This window comes from Callorhinus ursinus, unplaced genomic scaffold (genome assembly GCF_003265705.2).
Source record: "Callorhinus ursinus isolate GAN/ISIS: 27379988/994484 unplaced genomic scaffold, GSC_fseal_2.0 scaffold3, whole genome shotgun sequence".
Taxonomy (NCBI): domain Eukaryota; kingdom Metazoa; phylum Chordata; class Mammalia; order Carnivora; family Otariidae; genus Callorhinus; species Callorhinus ursinus.
This window is the reverse complement of record NW_027397065.1, coordinates 86,198,214-86,222,834: the sequence shown is the minus strand read 5'-3', so window position 1 is coordinate 86,222,834 and position 24,621 is coordinate 86,198,214. Positions and strand designations below refer to the sequence as shown.

Here is a 24,621-nt window from a genome sequence, read left to right as displayed (position 1 = left end):
ACCACCATCATCAACATCACCACCATCATCGACATCACCACCATCTCTACCACCATCACCATCACCTCCACCATCACCACCCCTACCATTATCACCACCATCACCACGACCACCATCATCACCATCACCACCATCATCATCACCACCATCACCATCATCATCGCACCATCATCAACATCACCACCATCTCTACCACCATCACCATCACCACCACAACCATTATCACCACCATCACCACAACCACCACCATCTCTACCACCATCACCACCACTACCATTATCACCACCATCACCACGACCACCATCATCATCACCATCACCATCATCACCATCATTACCACCATCACCTCCACCACCACTATCAGCATCATCGCCTTAATAACATGTTATTTGCTGAACACCTACTGTAATATACCAATTTATTATATCATTTAGACACTTAATTCTAACGAGGGAGGTAATATTATTTTTACTTTATAAGAAAACTGAGGCACGCAAGAGTTAAGAAATTGGCCCAAGGACAAGCAGATGCACCCCAAACCCTTCAACATGGTTAGTTTGAATTTAGTAAAATAGGAAAGTCTTCCTTTTGGGTACCGTAGCTTAAAAATGAGTTAATAATTTCAATTTAATAGTAACTTAATGTAGCTCCAACTGCAATATTCAATACATGATTTCAGAAGTACTGCAGATGGTGGATACTTTATTTTGGCTTTGTCTCCATGAAAGAGTTCATACCCCACAGGGGCATCATGAGATGAAGATTTGGCCCCTATGTTATCAATACAAGAGAAGGTGATCGAGGGTGGAGGGAAATAGGTGGAGTGACAGCGATTGAGCCACAATTCTACAAAAGATGACCCCACAGGCAAGCAGGGCATTGAACACCTGAGAATTCTCTCTCCGAAGGGGCCAAGAGGTCAGACATGTAGGAAACGAGAGAGAAGAAAGGCAGGCTAGTGTGGCATGAAAGTGCTAACGTCTTCTTAGAGGTAAGGGGCCCATTCAGGCTGGGAGAAACTGGGAGAGGGTTACCAGTTAACCAAGAGTAGGTCTAGAAATCATAGCCTAACTATCAAACATGGGCCAAGGAGGTAGTATAAGTAATATTAAATTGTTAATATTAATGATACAAAATAATCCTAATTAACATATCAAATATGATTACCACATATCAAGCCCTGTTCTAAGAACCTGGCCTCTGTCAGCTCATTCCAACCTCACAGAACCTTACAAATATAATCCCTCGATTAGCTCCTGCATTTATTTTAAATGAAATACATTAGTCACTTTAAAATGCAGAAACCCAAGCAGAGAAAGATGAACTTGAAGTCCCACAGTAGAGGAAGATAGCTCTAAGGACAATAAATCAAGTAATAATGGTATAAAATTATTATCTATTGTTACTATGGAATTATTAGTAATTTACCACCCAAAGAAGTTCAAAAAGAGATGGTTAAAACTGGCTCTTCTCTCAGCAGGACTAGGTTGGGTGGAGAGGGGCACAGAATAGTTAGTTGCCTGTCACCACAGCCTCATTAGAACTTGTTGGTAAGTGACCATGCACATGTTAAAGGTAAACTGAGGCACATTAAAATTTCAAATAATCTGGTAGCACCAAATCTGAAGTGCTTAGGAGGCTCCCCTAACAGGAGCTAAGGGAGAGAAGTTTACAGAGAAGACTTGGAAGCAAACCAAGAAATTATTTGATTGGCTACAGCTTAACTGGTGGCCTTATTTGGGAAAGCCTGGTTGACTGGGATTGGTCCCTCCAAAGTTTCACTTTCCCAGATTCAAGCACAGTGACTCTGGCTTTGGTTTTGGTCGGCTCAGGTCAGCTACCAAGGCTTTAGGGCCACCCCAGTCTAAGGGGCTCTTGTTGAATTACCTTACTAGGCATATAATAACTGCATGTGAAAAATCAAACAACACAGTTACAACAGACAAAGTACATGTTTTCCTTCCCCAGAAGTAGGTACTACTCACAATTTCATTTGTTTGGGGGATATTTTCTTTGCACAGAACAGTATTCACGCACAGATGTGTCTGTATATACATATATATTTTTGTTGTTTTTCCTAAGTACAGTCAGATATAACACATGCAAAGGGACTGTACACACAGCCTCCTGTGTTGTTTTTTACACATAAAAATATACTGTGACATTTTTTCTTATCAGTATAAATAGCTCTACCTGATTCCTTATATGGCTGTATAGTATTCTGTTACCTAGAAGAACCAACATTTATTTAAATCCGTTAGAAGCAAGGCTGTAATGCACACCTTTGTACGTATTTTCTACATGACAAACTTCTTTTTTTTTATTATGTTCAGTTAGCCACTGTATAGTACATGGTTTTTGACGTAGTGTTCAATGATTCATTAGTTAAGCTGACATGGTGTTGACGAGGTAGAAGTTATAGGTATTAATGATTTTGTACCAATCAACAGTTCGGAGGGTAACTCTTTCTCCCCTCCCCTATTTCATGCTGGATGCTACTTTTTTTTTTTTTTAACTTCGCCCTTTCTGATAGATAAAAACACTCTTCTAGTTCTCTGTTCTATTTGTTCAGTTGTGAGATGAAAATTTAGTGTCGTGTGTGCGTGCATGCGCACGCATTGATGGATTATCCGTATTTCCGTTCCTGTAAACTTCCTATTTGTAACCAATTTCTGCTTTTTGCTTCTTTTTGATTAACTGGCTTCACTGTTTTTATGTAGTCACTGCAAGTGAAAATTTCTGTATTAGAAAATTATCCCTCTGTCAATAATGTTTCCAATACTTTTCCTACTTGTCATTAAATACTTTTCCTGAGATCCCAATGTTTTAAATTATTATGCAGTAAAGTTTATTGATCTTTTCCTTCACAGCATCTGAATTTTGTGCCATATTTTGAAAGAGCTTCCACACTTAAAAATCATGAAAACATTTATGCAGGATTCCTTCTGATCCTTTTATAGTATCATTTCATTTGCCTCCCTGTCTGTGATCCATGTGAAATGTATTTCTAGCAACTCTCCTTTCCTCCCTCCATTTGTTGAATTAAAACAAACAAGCAAACAAACAAACAAACAAACACGTATATATATTTTTTAACCTAAACTTCTCAATCCTCATACCAACATAAGCAGATCTGGGACAACAACAAGGAAGCTGTGCACGGTTTCTTTTACCTTTTTCTACCAATTTCCGACAACATCTTTTTTAAATACAAGTTTACGACACAGAGTGTGAGCATCAGCTTTTGAAAATCTCTAGTTCTCGAGGTTTGGGAATATAATTTTTTTCATAACTTGCTTTTAAATAAAAATTCACTTCAATGATCAGTTCCATAGAGTAGAATTTGACCTGTACTTATAGTACATAAAGCATATTCCACATTTCTCCATTTTAAGAATTCATCATTTTTAAGACACACAATTGATTTAATAACTTTTTTTTAGGGCATAAGAAAGATGAAAATAAACCAGTGACCGTGTAAGGTAGGAAAAGTGTGCGTTTTTGTATCTACAAAATAAGATTTTCACATATTGTCACTAAGCTCAGGGTCAACAAATCGTCCCTGTGCAGATGTTGTTTTGTAGGAAGTTTCTGGAAATCTGAGGACCCCTCAGCTGGGAGACAGATCTGGGCACAGTGAGAACTAAGAACCCTTCTGCTTCCTGCTGTGACCTCCCTTGGCTGCGACAGTGGCGATCTGACCCACACAGTGTCTGTGTCTTACTGAACCAACTGGCCATATTGATTCCACAGCGTATATCACACATAGGAGTCCTCACTGAGCATGATCCCATTTTCACATGGGTGAGCAAACAGGACAAAGCAACACTTGCAAAATGATTCAAAAGGCCTAAATTCCTTTTGATGTTTCTTATTAAAGCAACATGACCATTAGACAAAATTAAAATTCCAAAAACAGGAAAATTCCACCAGCCCCCTCACTTTGCCCCTGGCTTCTCTTTGCAAATCTGCCTGCAGGACTGAAACAATGCCATGGGGTTACACAGGATATTTTAAGCTGTTTTCAATGAAAAGCTGCTTGTAAAAACATCTCTTTCTTCCCATAATGTTGAGGGCTTTGCACATTCTTAACATTCTACTTATCCCTTAAACTATTAAAACTTCTCTACAGGCACAAATGCCCATTCATTAAAAATTCCATTTATAGATAAATATGTTTTCCTCAGTCAAAATATTTCAGGCCATGGCAAAATTCTGATGAGCCCTATCTTTACTCTAAGAAAAACCATTGCTCTGGGCAGGTGGGTCTTTTAAAGAGACCACGTGGAAAATCACAGATGTCTTATTAATGTGGCCATCGTGAAAGAGGCTTTTCTTCATTGCACTTTGAAAATGTTTTTCCTTGTATGATGAATCTTTTTAATAAAAAATTTTCCTCATTTTGTTAATAACCTTAGATTATTCTCATTTGATCTATTGCCTTGGTATTTGAAAGTATCTGAATTCAGAAAATATGTTGGTCAGAATATGAAAGTTTAATTTAAAAACACATTTATTGAGAGTATGCTTTACAGCTAAATGTCTATTTAGAGACAGGCCTTAATTCTAGAAGAAGGATAAACTACTTTCCCTTTTCCAGGTCAGTGATATTAATGTTTAATTAAATGCTTCCTTTAAATTTTAAGGTTTACAGTTATGCTATTTCCTAATTTGAGTAACAGGGAAAAGAGGTATATTCATTAAAAACTTTTCCCTGTATTTCTAGACAGCTGGAGCTAATTACTGAATACTACCCCCTTGCATGTTAGATTATCTAAGTGTCAATGACTTTATCTGACTTGTTTCTGTTACACTAATTGTCATTAAATCAGCTGATTTTCGATCTTAAGAATTTTTGCCATATTAGGAAAATGCATTCATTAAACATGGGATTTTAAGTTTTTCAGTGATTCATTCATTCGGGGCATCCTTAGGAGCACCTGCCATGAACTAAATTGAAAACAGTGGGGGTGCCATGAACAGCAAATCAGACACAGGCGCTGTACCCCCAGAATCTACCCTTTAGCAAAGGAAATAAACACTGATCAATAGCAACAACCATTTCCAAAGGAATAACCCAAAGAGGGAAACCCTATTTGGATGGATGGGTCTGGGGTCAGGAAATACCCAGCGAGAGGCCTTTAAACCGGGATCAGTGAGGTAAAGAGAAGTGATCCATTTGACATGGCTTAGGAAAAACGGAGCATTTGGCAGCAAGATGGACATGGGGAAGGCACTTCGGTAGGAGGGAACTTGGGGAGTTTAAAGGATGAGATAAATGGCGGCCAGACTCTGGTTGAAGCTTGAAGAGGAACGGGCAGAGCCCTGGAGCCCAGTTCAAGATTTAGGGTTTCCTAAGAAGTGCTGTGAACTTTAAAATACTGTGGAAAAACTATGTGTCTATTTACTTAACATATTTCTACTATCATCATGATAGTAGTGGGACAGACGGATTTCTGTTCATGAACGATCTTTGCCTTAATTCCCAACATGATATGAGATGTCTTATTCCTAATGACCAATGTCACTCTATACTTCAGAATCTGCTTTTATTTTAAGATTTGCGTTAAAAACACTGTCTTACAAGAAGTAAGACTGAAAAAATTCTAATGAGACAGTAGGTGCTTGAAGAATGCATTGTAAGACATCCACACGTCCTTTAGTTGGTCAATCCACCTGAAACGTGTATTTTCTTCAGTTCCTGCTCCCACAAAACTGCCATGGGCTCTTTGTTTAAGGAGGCAATGTGACAGACCACAGTGCATTCTATTAAGTGGTGCAAATTATTTTAACCCGCACATTTGGACAGATTCACAATGATGTTTTGGACTACCTGGCAGGATGCCATGTGTTGAAGATACCAAGACCAGGAATGAACTTTCAGTCTTGTGAGGGAGGAAGAATATGTGCATGAATGTTGCCTGCCAACATAAGGAGGGCTAACTATTAAGTGAGAAGCTCAGACAATGGTGTGACAGGAGTCAGAGGAGAGAGAGGTAGACCAGAAGGGTTCCAAGGAAGATGCCATATATAAGCTGGCTTCTGAATGAAGCTGGAGTTTACCTGAGTGAGAGGAGCATCCCTGGTCATGAAGGCCCCAGGAAGGCTGAGAGAGTCATGTGCCTGAGGCATGATCAGGATGATGAGCAGAGCAGCATGGCTGGCTGAGGTTTCCTTAAGATTCCCACAAAGCATACTGATGTGAATACAATGTTGGGGTTTTGCTTAGGCAAGAAAACTTTGGCGGTGGTGGACAGCATATATCAAGTTGTGAAATCTACTAGAAGATTAATTTATGATTCCCAAGAAAAACCGAGATCCAGCTATAATGTAATGGCATTTTTTTAAGATTTTATTTATTTATTTGACAGAGAAAGCGAGAGAGCACAAGCAAGCGGAGCAGCAGAAGGAGAGGGAGAAGCAGGCTTCCCGCTGAGCAAGGAGCCTGATGCAGGGCTCGATCCCAGGACGCTGGGATCATGACCTGAGCCGAAGGCAGACACTTAACCGTCTGAGCCACCCAGGCGCCCCTATAATGGCATTTTTAAATTTAGGACACATGCCAAGTAAACAAAGATATAATTACTAGTAAAAATACATGTTTATACTCATTATGTATCACTTGCTAAAGGCATTTAATAGTAATTCATGTTACATGCAATGATTTGTAGATGAAATGAGTGATCTAGAATTGCAATCAGTCGCTACCTTTAATACATTAAAAACTATTCACTATTGGCTTATCATTAAATGACACTGATCAAATACAATGAGGATTTTTATATTTAAATTTGCTTTTAATATTCAATTAGAATATTTGATATGTATTGCCAGTAATACTAAGCGAGTGCTTTTTCATTAAAATCTTATTAGGTGGGTATATCACTCAAATTTTCCTGAAAAATCTGTTCTAAAACTGAACAGGACTGACACACATATTATGAAGCATTTTGGGAAAATTGATAGTAAAAAAGAAATAGTTAAAAGAGTAGAGAGTATTTGATGTAAGCAAAAGAAAAGCGCTCTCTGGAATCTAGCAATTGTGATCAACTTGGGACATCAGCTTTGGTTTCTGACATGACACAGACAATCCCACTTCCCACACTCGTCACACACAGAACACTGAGCTGTTTATCTTACCCTCCCAGTGGATCTCAATCATCGTGAAATTTGTCTTCTAACAAACATACTGTCTTTCCGGAGAGGCCAAGTCTGCCCCCAGGATGAAGCTCTCCAAGGAAGGCAGTTTTGTTCTCAGGGATCAAAACTGGGACAAAGAAGACACAGGGAATATCAGTGACTCAACATGAGCCCTTCACAGCTCAGGGATGCTGAAGGAATCGCTGCGAGTGAGGACCAGAAAACGCTGCATCCAAGCGCCCAAGAAAAGAATCCCTGGTCACTTCATTCAGGAAAAAGCCTGCACTGCTGGCATTCTATGTTTTCTACTCTACAAAACAGAGGTAATGGAAGGTCCACAGTCTCCTCTCCTCCCTGGCCAATCAGAGAAAAATGAAGACACAATTACTCTTTGCCCAACTCATGTTTCTTCAAGGGAAACCCTTCTGTGGATGAGTAGACGAGGGTTTAATGGGCAGAATCAGAAAACACAGGAGAATACGAAGAGTTGTCAGTTATACTTGAAGAATGCACAAGGGGTCAAGTAATACATCTTAACTCCGACACAAAACTTTAGAGGACAGTAAGTCCAAAGAAAACATTTATATTACTCTGACTCCTTATAATTCACCCAACTGAACAGTTTAGCCATGAGTGAGTCATGAGGCTTAAATGCCAATGCCAGAGAATTCTCCTTTGAGAGCACAGCCAAGCCCAAGGGAAGAATTCTGGCTGTCAGCGGAGCAGTTATGGTAAGGGTGGCATCCGCCTTGAATTTGGATTCCCTGGTGCCCCTCCCCAACCTGGTGACAGCACCAAGGAGGGTAAGCACTTGGCTCTCCCCACACCTGGTCCTGTTCAATCTCCCTTCATCAGTTGCCTGAATCTCAGCCTCTCTTGGATGGATAAATACATGACACAATGAGGGACTTGGGACAGGGAATTACTGAATATCCACTGAGAGATGCTCCCGCCAACTGAATGGAGCCTTTTTGACAGAACGCGGTCAGGGCAGAGTCTCACAAACTGCCAGAAAATTTATTTGCCAGACAGACCAAAACCAGGTACATAATATAATACAAGGAGCAGAGTCTGGTCCTGTACCTCTCAGATAAAGTGAAGTGGTTTAAAGGCAGAAAAGCAAATTCTTGACCGGTCCAGACTGATTGGTCCAGAGGCAACGTGAAGTGTATCTTGGCAAAGAAGGCAAAGCACATATACAAGAGCTATTTGACTTTTTCCTCTTTTCTCTCTTCTCCTTTCTCTTTCTCTCCTTCCTTCCTTCCTTCCTTCTTTCTTTTCTTATGTTTGATTTTTATATAATTCTATTTGGGACACAGAGAAATTTTGAAACTCAGCCTTCAACAGAGTGTGCAAGGAGGGAAGAAATACCGTTCACCAGCAACGCCGACTCAGCAGGATGTACATGAGCTGGCTATACCACTGAAGCAGGAAGGGAAAGGAACCATCTTCTACCAAATTCTTTTTATGTGCTAGACCCAGTATGTACTCTGACTTTGTGCTTCCAGTAACATACTGAGTGGTTTGCTTATAATCACATACCAAGTAAAAGCTTATCTAGGATCCATCTGAATCCAAAGCTCATGATCTTTCCATATGCAAGCAGTTTTGCAGAATCATTAATTCATTGGATTATGCTGCAAATAAAAATCTTAAGGGAAGGCTGGTGGATAAAAGCCAAGGTGCTGCCGGCCAGGATAACTCAGGAGCAAGGATCTGGAGCTGAGAACACCACTGTAGCCCAAGCTTACCCATGGAGTTCTCCACGCAGCTTTAAACCAGGGAGTGCAAATGCAGGAAGCCTGTGAAATAGACACTAAATAGTGAAACTTCACACTGTGAGCTCTCTGGTTGTGTCTCTGCTATCTCAAACTCAACTGAGGTACAAAAGGTTGGTAATGACACTGATTATCTGACTTTATCCAAGGGACTAGAACACAGATTGCCACTTAGGAAACAGAAACATGCCCTCTGAGGAAACTGAACAGAAAGGGGAACCCCAAACTGTTGGCTGGCTAATGCATCACCAAGGAAAGCTGAGAGCCTCTACTAGTAGATTTGACCTATGGAATATTTTTAGTGCACTGGCTTGTTCTTAGAAATTGTGCTCTCCATGGCTACGGTAATATGATTACATTAAAGTATTTGACCAAGGGGGGCACCTGGGTGACTTAGTTAAGTGTCCAACTCTTGGTTTTGGCTAAGGTCAGGATCTCAGGGTGTTGGGATTGAGCCCTGTGTCAGGCTCCACGCTCGGCAGGGAGTTTGCTTGAGGTTTCTCTCCCTCTGTCCCTCCTCCCGCTCACTCTCTTGCTCTCTCTCTTAAATAAATAAATCATTAAAAAAAATATTTGATCAAGAAAGAGAAGAAAAAAAATGTACTCATAATCCCATGGTTGCAGAAGCAGCCCATGGCATCCCTACAAGATGGTGTTCACATACGTTCCTTGCTTTTATAGTGTACGTGAATCAAAATATATGTTTATATCATTGCCAAAGATGGATCTGCCGTGAAGCTAAGGAAGCTTAAACTTCTTTACTTCATGAGATTTGTGAAGGAGCTGAGATTGATCTTAGTCATTTTGTATTCAAAATTTTGATATTCTTTTCCTTAGCAAGACCCCATACCAAACTGTATAAGCTTCAGACCGCACAAAATCTGCATTTCTCCCTATTACAGAAAAAAACAGTAGTATGATTTATGTTTCTTAAATTACTAGTCAAGTTCATGTATGTTCATCTTCTAACCTATCACATTTCAACTGTTCATTTTCCAACCTACCCAGGACCTGGAGGTATTAACTTGTGATTTCACTAAAAAATGGTATTTCAGCCAAGCCCCTCTTACAGTGTGCTTTTCATAGTAGTAATTAGATGTTGGTGAATGTAATTTGTCTTTTCCTCCTATTTTTTAAAATTATAATGATGGCATACACATACTGCTGTTCTGCTTTTTGCTTTTTTCAGTCACTATCCTATCATGCACGTCTTCGTAGTCATCATTTATTGCCTTCAGAATAACCCACAGAGTGAATACTCTGTTATATGTTATAATATGTTATTTAACCTGGTGATTAATTCCCTTACTATTAGAAATTTAAGATTGGGACACTGGTCGTGATTCAAATATAGCTTGAAAAATAATTGGACAGGGATGTCAGGCTGGAAGATTAGGTCCTAGTACAGTATAGGATCAGATTTTAATGATAAATTGATTTTCGGACAAAGTCTAAGGTAACTCTAAGGTCCTTTGGCTCAAACCCACAATAGATATTCAGGAGATTTTATTTATGCCAGAATTACTCATTAGACTCTGAGCCCCATGAAGACAGGGTCAGGGATGCCTCATCCGTCATCCTACACTCAGGGGCTCGCTTTGTGCTTGGCACCTATTAAGATCAATAAATATATTATGAATGAATTAACTAAGGAAAAGTCACAGTCTTTAGAAGCTAATCCAAAGTCAATGCAAATCAAAACTCAAGACATTGAGATTTGGAAAATATCAAATTCATTTCGAAGGGAGAATATTTACTTTGTAAACTGAGTATACATCAAAATTCCTTCCAAATGTTTATGTGATTCATAACTGAATGGCTAAAGTTGTCTTGCTGGAAGCTGGAAGACCTTACGGGGATCCTGTGATTTCTCTCTATACATTGCATTTCTCCCACCGGGCAGATGCTGTCTGTAGACGATATTTAATTAATAAAGGTGCCGACATATTAATTCCACGTTTTGAAACTTTGCTCTTTCAAGCGATAAATGTTCTGCAGTAACCTAACCTCCATACTAATTTTCTTAATGAGTGCTAATTTCTTTAACTAAATGGCATTACTACAAACTAAATGCACTAAGACTGGCTAGGCACCCATTCACAAATGGAGCCAGTCTCTTTCTTAACGGTTCCATCTTTCCCTCCAGTTTTATAAAGCAAAACTTAAAAGACACGTCTCTTCTGTTTTATACGTAGACTATGATTCTTCCAGATTCCAGCTTTTCTTCTCTCCCCAATTAGTTCTTATAATAAAGCAAAAATGAAACAGCAAACACCTAAAGCCCAGGGCCATTAGATCCTTTAGCTACACTTTTCTGTAAAGAAGAGTTTTACTGGTTTGTGAAAATTTAGGTTTACTTTATAGATCATGAAGTAAAATAGCAGAGAGAGGAAAGGTAGTGTCCATTTGTAAATCTGATAAACGTTTATTGACCCTGTCTTGGGCTGGGCACCATGCTGGAGGTTGCAAAGACCTGGAAAGACAACGCCCAGATTTTGGCTCATGGTCTGATGGGCTGAATGAAATGTGGCCTGGCAAGCAGTGCTCAGAATTCTAGTTTCTGTTCTAGGCCTAATGATTCTCAGGACATTCTCTCTCCGATTCACACCAATCCCTCATCTATACAATGTTGACTCTGTAACTTGAGAAGTTTACCTTTCCTCATAACTGTGGCGGCTGTCAAAAAATAAAGAATATGCAAGTGTCTGAAAAGAAAACGCCATGTTATTCAGAAAATAGTAAGGTAGAGAGTTAGTTCATATAATTTAATAACCAATGTCATACCATAACACCTAATTTTATAAATCAGAGTTTATGATGGCTGGAGGTACCTTCATTTCTTCAAAAGGCATATATGATAAAGTTCGAATTCAGGAGTCAGCAAGGGATAGCCCACGGGCCAAGTCCAGACTGCCACCTCAAGTTTTACGGAAATACAATGTAGGGCAATGTTCTGCTCTGGCACCCTGGTGACCTAACCACAGCGGACCTAACTTTGGCAGAATGCTGAGTGATCTCCCTGATCATGGCACACGGGAGGATTCGGAGGAGCTGTTACAGGGCCGTTTCCCTCCCACCGCCCTATGTCCAGAGAGGCTGTCATGAGATCGTTCACATAGCCTCCCAGGTTCTGATGAGGCTGAAGGCCTTCTGCCCCCCACCCTCACCCCACTGTGGTATAGCTACAGGGCCATGAGGCTGGCTCAGTAACAAGGCGCCCTAGTTCTATGCTGCATGGTGATCTGGCCCCTTTGTTTTGGCGTCCTCTTGTGGGACACGGGGCATGGGTAGCTAACACCTTTCCTGCTCTTATATTTGTTGTCTATAAAAGTCATAGAGGTCTGCACCTAAAAGTGCATTGTTCCTTTGCCTGATGAATCTGTTACCCTTGCCAAGGCATAGCCACACCCATTCATTATGGGTCTGTGGCTGCTCCCATGTTCTAAGGCTGGAATGAGTAGCTGCGACAGAGACCGTGTAGCCTGGGAGGCCTAAAACGTCTTCCATCTGGTTCTTTACAGAGGCAGTTGGCTGACCCACTAATCTAATTCCTGCACAATCCTCAAGCTGACTTTAAAGTCTGAATCAAAAGCCTTCCCATCACTACTTGCCTTTCCTGAGGCTGCGGGGCGTTAACCAGGTGGACCAATTGGGAGGCTACCCTATTTCCTGGGGAAGGGTGCTAGGCCAGACCCTGTGGTCACTCTTTCCTTCCGGGAGGAGCGAGATGGGGAATCTTCCAGCTGTTGCCAGAGTCTATTTTCCTTCAAGGGGCAGGTGAGGACTTCACATTCATACTTACATCAGGCAGGAATTAAGGTAGTACAAGTCTTCGCTGCTCTAGCCTTCGCATCCCTGCAGAGACCTTTCCCCACTTTAAAGGTCTCATGCTGCTTTCGGGGAGTCCTGACCCTGTGCCAGGTGCAGATGATGTGGCCCATGGGATGGCACCCGCTTACCTACCTTCCACGGTCACACACAGTACCCACATCTGGGCCTGTCAAGACGCCCACGTACCTCAAAATTCAGTAAGTGGCAATTCACTTTATGAAACAAATACATATATATGGTAAGTAAGTCCTGGAGTACAAAAGGAGATACAAGAAAAGGAAAAGTTTCTCTTGCATTTTACACCCCCAGAGGTAACCATCCATTCTCATGAGTTGGATTTACCATTCACATACTTTTCCCATGCTATTCATGAAAGAGTTATGCCAAAGAAATGCTAAAATTAAAACAAAATCTTTTCAGCCATTTTCTGAGGTCAAACGTGATTAAAATGTATTTTTTAAATATTGTTCTTCCCAAATCACTTTGCGAGGGAAACGGCTACGTCTAGTTAAAAACACAGTGCTGTCTGTCACAAGTTAAGATGTGTGCAGAGTGTGAGACACACACACACAAGCACTTTTTTCAGCCTCCCCTGAGGCTCCAGGATCATCTCCAGAAGCGCAGAATAACCAAGAAGGTATGAAACCTCCTTCTGGGGTGTTGGGTGTAGCCTGGGAGCAAGCATAATAAAGAGGAAATAATGGGAAGAGGCCATGGCTAGTCATCAGGGGACACAACCGACTTCTGCCTGTCCTCGGGCTCACCAGCTCCGGCTCTCAGAGACGCACGTGGTCAAGGTCACGGCGCAGCTCATCCCTGCTGACATCTGACCACTGAGCTGATGTCCTCACTGTCCCAGGGGCGGCACAGTGAACCAAAGACAAAGCCTGGGCCTTGGGGTCAGAGCTTCAGCCCTGAACCTGGGTTTCATATTGCACGAGGTATGTGACCTTGGGCAGGATCCAAACATCTGAGCCCCCATCTCCTCATCTTAAAATGACCTTGACTTGACCCTCAGGATGTAGTGGTGACAGGAAATCATGGTAAGAACTAGCACAGAGCCCAACCTGTAAAAGAAACTCATGGGACTCTATCGACTGGTATCATTTATAAACATCTTAATAGACATCAAACTGTGCATGGCCGTTGAAAAATGGATACTAAAAAAAATTTTTTTAAATGTGAATATGATTGGGAAGGAGACAGGTACTTTAGTTAAGCTCAGTTTCTCTTGTTAAACATTACAAAACTCATTTATAAAATCGATTTTTCTTTTTTCTTTTAAGATTTTACTTATTTATTTGACAGAGAGAGACACAGTGAGAGAGGGAACACAAGCAGGGGGAGTGGGAGAGGGAGAAGCAGGCTCCCCACTGAGCAGGGAGCCCGATGCGGGGCTCGATCCCAGGACCTTGGGATCATGACCTGAGCCAAAAGGCAGACGCTTAACGACTGAGCCACCCAGGCGCCCTTAAAATCGATTTTTCTAATAGGGAATGAAATTACTTATATTCTACTATGGAAAGTATATTTAACAAAGAAATTACTGCTCAGTTGTTAATTGTTACCCTGTTCCTTTGAAATTGCTTTTGTCAAAAAAAAATCTTTCCCCACAATACATCAAAAAAAATCTGGTCATATAGATACTAGTTTCTGAAAAATGGATCCTTTTGTCTAGTTAGTGTTAATGAGGGAGGTTTTCTTGTCTTTCTATAGGAAGGGGATGGCAAAGAAACATAATGGAAAGAATTCACAGAAATGCTTGGGTTTAAGTCTTCAGATTTTCTTTTCTCAAATGGAATACTTGAAAGTCAAACTCAATCTAACCCTTTCTGAGTGTGGGGATGCAGAAGACCACAGTCTCTCAGTTTACAATAAAGTTCTAATCTCTCAAGGCTCTTCTCCGAGCGGCTGGACAAGTAAACAGCAGGGAGATTCAGCTCCCTGGATATAACCGTATAATCTTCGCCTCCCAGGAGCGTGATGAAAACAGACAAGTGGCCTCATTCTCCTTGCAGGAAAAAGGGGGAACTGGGAATGCCCCCCGGGCTGCCGTGCCTGGTGGCGGCCGGCGCCTGTGACGTCTTGGTTGGGCTCCACATGCAGCCGTGCAGGAGATTAGGTGGGCGCCATGACACCTCGCTTCCCCGACCTGATGCAGGTGTTAGCTTTTCCGGTCACAGTCACAGGACCTGGGCTATTGGAACCCTGACTCAACGTACCATGGAAAGTATCATGGAAAGGATAAACTGCCTCCTGCTTTGCAAGCCACGAACTCTCATTCTGGCCCCAGAAACACCCCACATACAGCACAGGCCTATGTCTTCCTGCGTGTTATCCTGTGTCACGCCCCCCAAAATCCATTACAACTCAGAGCTCGCTGGGCTGTGGTTGGAAGATCGGGGCCCTTCCAGGGGCATTCCAGCTTGTGACACGTTTGTTGGCAAGACCCCGAGTCTCCCTGTCACCTACTAACCATCAGAAACTGGGCAGAATCATTCCTGCACTAGGTCAGTCTTGGAGGGAACACAAATCAGAACAAATTTCAAGCAGCCATCGGTTACCTTTAGGAAAAATGTGTTATATAAAAGATAGTTGCTGATAAATACCACTCTTTGTTGTTATTGCTCACCATAGCATCGTTAGGGAGAAAGTCCCTTACATTATTGCTCAACACCCTAATACCAAAGGAGGCACCATACGATAAACTTCATTGTCTAGAATTATCTAGAAAGGAATACTGCAATAATTTTTATTATACAAAAAAACCTTCCTTCTACAAGAGAATGCCCACTTTGCAGAGTGCTTTAAATTTTAAACTATACGCATTATCCCATTTGACTCCACAGCAATTTGCATGTAGTAGACGAAAAGTGAGGTCTAAAATACTTTGGTGACCAGGTCGAGAAATAGCACATGCAGCCTGTCATGTGACTGCCAGTCTCTGAGCCCTGAAGCTTGTGCGATGGAGCACCTTGTTCGAGAAAGAACGACCTGTGAATGGTATCTGTGAGTGATATACCCAAACAGTCCATTTCCATACCAAACCTGCTCTTATGCACCGCCTTGGAGGATGGAGTTACTGAGATCACCGATCCCTAAGAACGTCTGAGATTATGATTTCCCCAAGGGCAATCTTTTGTTGGGGGTCAGAGCACTTAGGCAACATTCTGACATTCCAGTGCTGGTCAAGTTTATAATGGGTACGGTACTTTTCAGTTTCCTGAGCACCTGGGCCTGCGTTTTCCCAAACTGAGCTGTGAAGACCACTGTGGTCCATGGTGGACACCCCATGGCCAATGAGAGTTGGGGAGGGGTGAGGGAAGATCAATGAGAGTTGGGGAGGGGTGAGGGAAGATGCCTGCAGGGCTTCCTTGTTCCTCACTCCTCCCAGGCCCACAGGGTCCTGGAGCCTCAGGAGAGAGGCAGTGTCCCAAGAGAGATGGTGCTGAGGACAGTACCGTGAGGACTGTCCCGGAGAGGGGATGCCACATCTCTCCATCTTAGGGGATTAGCTCTGGGCGGAGATGATGCACTTCACATTACTCTCTGCCTGCTCTGCACCTATATTACACATATTCCTATAAAAATAAACTGTACAGATTAATGCAGGAACACCAAATATCAGCATTATTGCTGAGTGTTATCATGCACGGAAGAGTTTAACGCTGACAACTGTTTACAGATGTCATAACATGGTTCCTCCCCTGCAGATCCTGGTGGGTTATTCCCCAACATGGGAAATGGGTTTGCATCAAAGTCTGCATCTTGGGATGCAGGGCTCACAAGAATGCTAAGGTCCTGATAATGCCATAAGCCGCCGGGGCTGCCTTACCTGCGCGTGCGGTAGAACGGGCATCTCTTCAGTGGGACCTTGGCCACGTGCTCCTGCAGGCCCACAAACAGGACACTCTGGCTGTGCAGGATCTGCAGGCTCCTGATGGGCTCCCTCCACCGCTCGGGGAAGAGCTCGATCTCTTCCAGCAAACAGCTGCCGGCAGCCGGAGCCAGGGGTGCCCGCACTTTTTTAATGGTGCCGTAATCTGTGAGGGCAACAGGGAAGAAAGAAAAGGGAAATAAGGTGAGCGGGTCTCTCCAGCCACTCCTCCCCTAAGCAGCCGTGCTTCTCCAGCCTGGCTACACACAGAATCATCTGAGGAGCTTTTAAAAAATGCTGACACCCGAATCCCACCCCAGGCCTGTTCAATGGTCAGTGCTGGAGGTGGGGCAGGTGCCAACATCTGGTATAGGGCTAGCACGTAGCTGGTGACAAGAACCTCTCAGCCACCATGTGCCTCACCCAGTTCCAAGTCCAGACACCCAGAGCTCAGTAAAGCTTCCTGAGGCTCAAAGTAGCCAGCTTGGCTCCATCCCAGGGAAAACATCAGAGGAGAGGAGTCTTCAGGAGACTCTTTTGGATTCTTAGTATCAGAAAGAGGTGCTGACCTTGCCACCCGTCCAGGGCAGACACCGTGTGATGGGCAACCGCAGATATGCAGGACAGCAAAGGATGCACCTTCTCCTTCCTGCCTCAGAAGTTCATCCTTCGCTGTCTCTCTTTCTCCTTTGTCTAGAATGCCTCCCTCCTCTTGCTCTCTAATGCGTGATCTTTGGGATGCCCTTCTCTGTCTCAAAGTCTCAAATTCTTCTCTCCTGCACGAGAGAACATCTGTTCCCAGCCTGGTCTCTTCCTTGCCCTGGGTTTTCTGCCCACCATGTGTTTGTGCTCACTTACTTATAAGCATGGCTATAAGCATGGCCTCGGAACCAGGCATCTCCTCGACCTGGCTGGGAGAGCACAGAGAAGAGTCCTCTCGGCCCGTGAGAGGCCCAGCATGGCCAACGCCACGTGTCAGGGACACAGACCTGAGACACACGCTAATGTCCCCGGTGCACTAGGGCGAGGCCCCTGCTACCAGCCTACAAACCCAGAGCAAGACACCAAACCCTCTAGGAGCACCTCCTAAAGCCATCATCAAGCTCCCCTAATCAACCCATCAGGATCCCGAGTTTCAAAACATTATAATTCTCATCCTGTAAATACAGAGAATAAGGCCAAGGAGTTATTCCAAAACCAGAATTAAATCAAGAACCTTTGGCTTCGAGGCTTCCTATCAATCCATAAATCTCAATAAGACTTTGGACAGGAACATGTTTCAGTTTTCCATGCCTAATGGAAGTCCTCGGAGACTCAGAATGTTTCATTTAAAGAGAAAAATACACGTGCAGACATATACGATCCTGAATGTATTTTAAAAAGTATATCTGAACCACATCTCCAGTGAATACTTAACTATGAATTGACTTCATAATAATGTATGCAGTATTAGTAAACCATTGCTTAATTTTTATCTTGAGCTACCGGGATACATGTGTTACTTCTGAGAAAGTTCAAGCATAAACAGATTTATGCTATATGCTGGGAAGATGAAAAATGTAGCACCTGTCTTTGAGGAAAGAGTGTGTCTGAGAAAGGGGGGGGGGGAGAGAGAGAGAGAGAGAGAGAGAGAGAGAGAGAGAGAGAGAGACAGCCTATACAGCAGGCAGCAGACATTCTAACAAATGAATATCTCACAGATTTAAGTGTGCAAGAAAATTTGTATGTCTTCACTACAAAAGTCAACCTAATTTGGACCTGGTGACCACAGTTCCCAGCTGGTGGGAAATTCAACTTCAGTGACTCGGGGATCTTCGTGCCCTGCAGAGAGCCAAGCGTCAACAAATATGTATAGCACCAAACCATGACAGGGACAAGATGGGAGCTTCAGGGAAGGTGACTTCAGTACGGAAGGCTCAGCCACGACACCCTGACAGGAGGTTCCCACCAGCGGATGGAAGCGCCAGCCCTCCTGTGGAGCAGTGCTGCGCACGGAGCCCCTGGCCACCCTTTGGGAAACTGTGACAACAGAAGACATAGTCTGAGCCAGAGGACAGGAGGGGGAGCCAGGGACTGCCACCATCCAGTGGGCACCAAGGCTCATATAAGGGGTTAAGTGAGAGACTGAGAGACCCTTGTGATGACACAAGGACATTCGAGAGCAATGCAGGGATGGGGGTGGGGGCAGGGCGGGGTCAGAGCAGATGGGAGTCCAGCGGGAAAATCATCATCTTTGGACACTGTCACACTATATTCATGGGAGATATGAGTTACAGAACAAAATGCTCTTCAACAGTTGAACAAAGACCTTGATGTTTAGTATTTAGATTGTTGAAGAATTGCTAGTCTGAGAAACCTACCCAAATAAATAATAGTTCAACTATTAACATGCTTACAAGCATGTCAAATTGTTGAACTGCAGGGAAAAACAAATTTTAAGAGATGTTTAATGACTTGATTTAAAAGAATAGCCATCATTGGTCAAAACGTTTCTCTTTAAGATTTTATTTTATGTATTTGAGAGAGAGAGCACATGAGTAGGGGGAGCAGCAGAGGGAGAGGGAGAAGCAGGCTCCCTGCTGAGCAAGGGAGCCCAACACGGGGCTCAACCCCAGGACCCTGCAATCATGACCTGAGCTGAAGGCAGACGCTTAACGACTGAGCCACCCAGGCGCCCCTGGCCAAACATTTCAAGCATATTTCTGCACACCATGTATCACTTTCCAGCAGACGGGATTGAACACAACTGCAGGGCTGAGCATTTCAGACAACGGAACTCAGCATGGATTCGTGTGCTTGTCCACCTTCTGTGCCTCTGCTGGGACTCCTTCACTCTCGTAGTGTCTGGTCATGAGAGGAGGGTCTCGAAGCTCCCCCTGCCTTTGGCACCAGGACCAGCCCATGTGGACCTGAAGTGGCCTCTGTTTTGGTGAAGCTTTTCCTTCCCCAGCCCGTGCCTAGTTCTCATTCCGAGCTCACACCCTGCTGCCTTGGTGTAGAACACCTTCCTCACCTGGATGCCTCCAGAAGACTCGCTCTACTTCTGTGTCTGAAGTGAGTGTCAGGACCCACACGTGACCACGCCACAGACCTTCTACATGAGATGCCACCGCGGTCCCAAGTCACCCGAGGGCTCCCTCCCACCTCCACCTCTCCGCGCGCCGGTCACAGGGGCACCTGCAGCTCCGAGAGCCCGGGAGGGCCCCAGCCCTGCACATATAGGCTCTCTGCCTGAAGGGGCCACCCCCCCACCTTCCTCTGACTGCGGCCCTTGTGTCCTTGTTCCGACAGCTGGGGGGTCTTCTCTATGCCCCTCTGCACACCCCCAGGCGGACACCTCCTCCTGGGGCGCCTGTGACGCCCAGGTCAGGGCGTCCTTCACCCTTCGTCTTCCACTCCCACTCTCTGCCCTCTCCTGGGAGCACAATTAGGTCTTGTTCTTTCCATCTCCAGGGCTACTTACTTTTCATTTAAAAAAAAAAATTTTTTTTTAAAGATTTTATTTATGAGAGAGAGAGAGGGAGCACGCGAGAGCATAAGCGGGGGAGGGGCAGGCGGAGGGAGAGAAGCTGACTCTCTGCAGAGCAGGGAGCCCAACATAGGACTCCATCCCAGGACCCTGGGATCATAACCTGAGCCGAATCCAGATGCTTAACCAACTGAGTCACCCAGGCTTCGTTTCATTTTTTAAGGGAATGACTGAGTATCATAGTTGTGTTCCAAAACTTTTTCTATTGAGGCATGGAACACTGTGTAAGTTTAAGGCCCACCCACCGCATGCTGATCTGATGCATTTATCCACTGCAACGATTACCACTGTAGCACAGCATCAGCTGACACTTCTATCCTGCCACATAATTTTGCTACAAACAGATACATTTTGAACTATGAAATAACCCTGAAATTCCAAGGAAACTATTTCACCTTGGAATACATTAAAACAAAGAAAAAGAAAGCCTGAGTAATCCTGCATTTCAGAAAAGAGATGGGACAGGTTGAAGGAGCAACATTTCTAAATCCCACAACATTAACATGACACCGCTATTTTAAGCAGTTTAAGCAGGGACTCTAGAATCCCCACCAACCACCACTGGCCTTGTAGGTGGCCAATTGACCTTGTATGCTCCCTCCTGTTACAGTGGAATATTCTCTCCTAGTTACTCGACATATGGTGCAAACACTTGCCCTGGAACAAGAATCTGGCAAAGGCATTCGCCTCTTTCTGTGGCAGAAAGGGAGAGCCTGGCCCATAAAAGAGACGAGTGGGCAAACATTGATTTTGTTCAAAAAACAGTAGGACCCTGGTCAGTCCCAGAGAGCGCTTAATTTTTTGTTGTTGTTTCTGCTTTATAACATTTATCAGAGTTTAATTACTCATTTACTTGTTTTGTGGCTTCTGTGCTTGACCTGAAGCACCACGGGGGGCACACACTATATCAGTCCTGCGCTCTGATATATGCAGAGTGGTCACTGCTATGGGCCTGTGGAGATCAATAAACACACGCTGGGTGAGAGACTCACCGACAAGTGGGGACGAAAGGGAGAAAGAAGGAATGGGAACAGGAACATCATTATCATCTGTGAACTTCCTAGGAAAAGTCCCGGTTAATATTTTTCCCATCGTGGTCTTCAACGAGAGTTATGTGATCAGTTAGTGTGAGGGTAAAACAAGAAACACTATTTCCCCATTATGCAGAGATGTCAGCGAAAAGTGTCATAAGCGAAACAGGAACAGAGAAAATCATTTTAATTGGTTTCATCTGATAAAATATTAACTCTGAAAATTTGCCATTGAAAATAAAACCATATATACCTCCCATACACTGGAAATTCAATACTCTACTCAAAGTGAGTTGCAGGGGGAAAAAAAAACAGAACAAAAAACATATGCCAGTGTCAAAAGTTCAGAAATAACAGAAGTAAAACCAATGACTCATCGAAGTAGCAATTAGTAAACGTTTTCTGTGCACACACCTAAAGGACGGTGTGAAACCAAAAGCACTTGGACCACTACACGGAAGGAGGCTCAGGGGTGTATTCTTATACAGCAGCTTACGTCGTGGGAAGCCAGGGACGTTATTCTTCATGGTGATTGGTTATAATATTAGAATTTTCTCAAATAATAGGCAATTGGTTAGTGGTTACCTCATGACAACCTTGGGACACAGCTCAAGTTTTTCTTATGATTTTCAAAGGCATAAGCAAAGAGATGACCCAGGTCAAGTTAGCCTTGTAAAAGAAGCAGATTATGTTTTGTTTGCATGACTGACCTACTTTTTATCTGCTCAGGGACATTTCCAAGATTAGTTTCCATTTGTTTTTATTTGTCTGTTTTTAACACAAGAACTACATACAACTTTCTGAATTGTTCTTTAAAATTCTGATGATTAGCAGGAAAAGAAGAATTTGGCACTTTCTGTCAACTGTAGCTCAGGTCCCCAAGCTAACACAGACACGCAGGACTGGTGCTGCTTTGGCACAAACTCTTGTAACAGTTGCTTTTTCTTCAAAGTGTCAACTACTAAGTCTGGCATGGACACAAATTTGAGAGTCATATTTTGGTAGCTTATCTCTCCAATTGAAAACCAGGTGCGCTGTGGGAGAGACAGAGCTACTGCAAGATTTTTAAGACCGATCAAAGCTGATAGGATGGTTGTTATTTGAAAGATATGAACAGTTGTAATCACATGGAAATTTCATGTTCTATTGTACTGAGTAACTTATACTGGCCTCATTTCAGCAGGACAAGCAGTTATGTTTATATCCTAGGGGGTTACCAGATTAAATAAAGGCTGTCCACTTAAATTTAAATTTTAGATAAACCATGAATAATTTTTTTAGTAGTAGTATGTCCTAGTCAGGAGTAGTCATATTTATCTGAAATTGAAATTTAATTGGACGTCCTGTGTTTTATTTGCTAAATCTGGCAACCCTATTATACCCACATTTCATCTGATCAGCTCAGCAAGCTAGTTAAGATGTAGTGAATACAGCTGACCCTTAATGAGCACAGGTTTGACCTGAGCAGGTTCACTTACACGTGGATTTTTTTTTCAATAACTACAGTGCAATACTGTAAATGTATTTTCTCTTCCTTATGATTTTTTTTTAAAGATTTTATTTATTTATTTGATAGAGAGAGACACAGTGAGAGCAGGAACACAAGCAGGGGGAGTGGGAGAGGGAGAAGCGGGCTTCCCGCGGAGCAGGGAGCCCGATGCGGGGCTCGATCCCAGGACCCCAGGGATCATGACCTGAGCCGAAGGCAGACGCTTAACGACTGAGCCACCCAGGTGCCCTTGATTTTCTTTTTTTTAAAGATGTTATTTATTTACTTGACAGAGAGAGAGAGAGAGAGAGCAAGAGAGCACAAGCAGGGGGAGAGGGAGAGGTAGGCTCCCCGCTGAGTAGGGAGCCCTAAGTGGGGCTTGATCCCAGGACCCTGGGATCATGACCTGAGCCGAAGGCAGACCCTTCACCGACTGAGGCACCCAGACACCCCGCTTATGATTTTCTTAGTAACATTTTCTTTTCTCTGGCTTACTTTACTGTAAGAATACAATATATCTTACATCTAACATAGAATATATGTTAATGACTGTCTATGTCATTGGTAAGACTTCCACTCAACGGTAGGCTCTAAGTAGGTAAGTTTGTGGGAAGTCAAATATGCAGGTTGTCAAATGGGCAGGGTGTGGGTGCCCTTAGCCACCTGTTATCCAAGGGTCAAGTGTACATGCGCGATTATTCTCACTTCATAGATGAGAAAGTTGAGTTTCAGAGAGGAGAAGAATTGATAAATCTTTCTGATAAGCTGCACTTTCCTGTAAGGGATCCAGACATGAACTAAGTGTTTGCTTCAATGTCAACAAATGGGGATCAAAGATTGTAACGAGGAATTCCGAAGTAACAATTAATTTAAAAGCTATTGTCGAGGAAGTAGTGTCATGTGTAGGAAGAGGTAAGCTTTACGGAAATTGCTGGCATTCTCTTTTTACCCCATGAACTCAGCTAGAAGTCATAAAACTTAACCAGCTGGGAGGTAACAAGAAGGAAGTCAACATTCTGACCCAATGGGAGCTGTCTTCTGATGCCCACGGGGAGGACATGCACAGGTGGCACCCGCTTCAGAAGGCACGCTTTCCCCTGGTCACCGGGACCACACTAACCTCTCCTACGGACCGCGCGGATGCAGACAGTCGGGCAAACTCAAATGACTGACGTCCCTGCTCCTGTATGCCATCTGTCTAGTGAGGCACACGGAGCCATATTCAAATACATGCCCTGCAGATGAGCAGAAGCTGTACAGACACTTAGAAGCTGGTATTTCTGGGAATCAGAGAAAGAGACAACTACCCCAAGAAACCATCACCAGACCAGACCTCACACAAGTAAAGGGCTTCACTAACATGCTTGCCAGTGGTAAGAGAACTCTCCAGGGCATAAATCATCGGAATGCACATCCAAACTGTTCTTGATACTGATTTTTGTTCCTGACTGATGAAGTCACGGAAGACCAGAAGTGACTCTGACGGCAGGTAGAGAACGCAGACGTAAAACTGGATTACTGGAATCAGAGAGATATTCATTTCAATTTCAATACTCTACAAAGCACAGGTTGTAAATCAAATGGTTTAAAAGTTGGAACATCATCACATAAAGGAGTAATCAATTAAATTCTAAAATGAATGAGGGACTGCTCAGGGAAAATATTTATGTAAAACCACCTGAAAGACTGGAGTGTCACTTGAAAAGGACATAAAGAAATTCCCCCAAAGAATGACAGGCACAAGAAATGATGCATGAAACCCTGCATCTTGCCCCCCCCACCTCTACCCTACAGGAAAATGTCCTGCAGCAGATTAGCTACTGAGCACTCCATGGAAAGAGTAAATGAAATGAGAACAAAAATGAACAAAAATAAATGTGGTTTTTAGCAGGAAATAAACAAGTATTTTGGCTTCAATGAAAAAAAAAATATATTCTTAGAGTGGA

The 24,621-nt window shown here is 43.1% G+C and overlaps 1 protein-coding gene across 17 annotated transcripts in view; it reads right to left on the bottom strand.

Annotated features, from left to right (window-relative positions):
* SEMA5A (semaphorin 5A) overlaps window positions 1-24,621 on the bottom strand; it is a 478,910-nt gene that overhangs the window by 106,707 nt on the left and 347,582 nt on the right. For all 17 annotated transcript variants that reach the window (XR_012377654.1, XR_012377655.1, XR_012377662.1 and 14 more), the window contains one exon: window positions 16,585-16,792. Coding sequence is in view for 2 of the 17 variants with exons in the window: in XM_073891093.1 (XP_073747194.1) it covers window positions 16,585-16,792 (208 nt within the window). In the remaining 15 variants the exon portion in view is untranslated. The remainder of the gene's footprint in view (window positions 1-16,584; window positions 16,793-24,621) is intronic.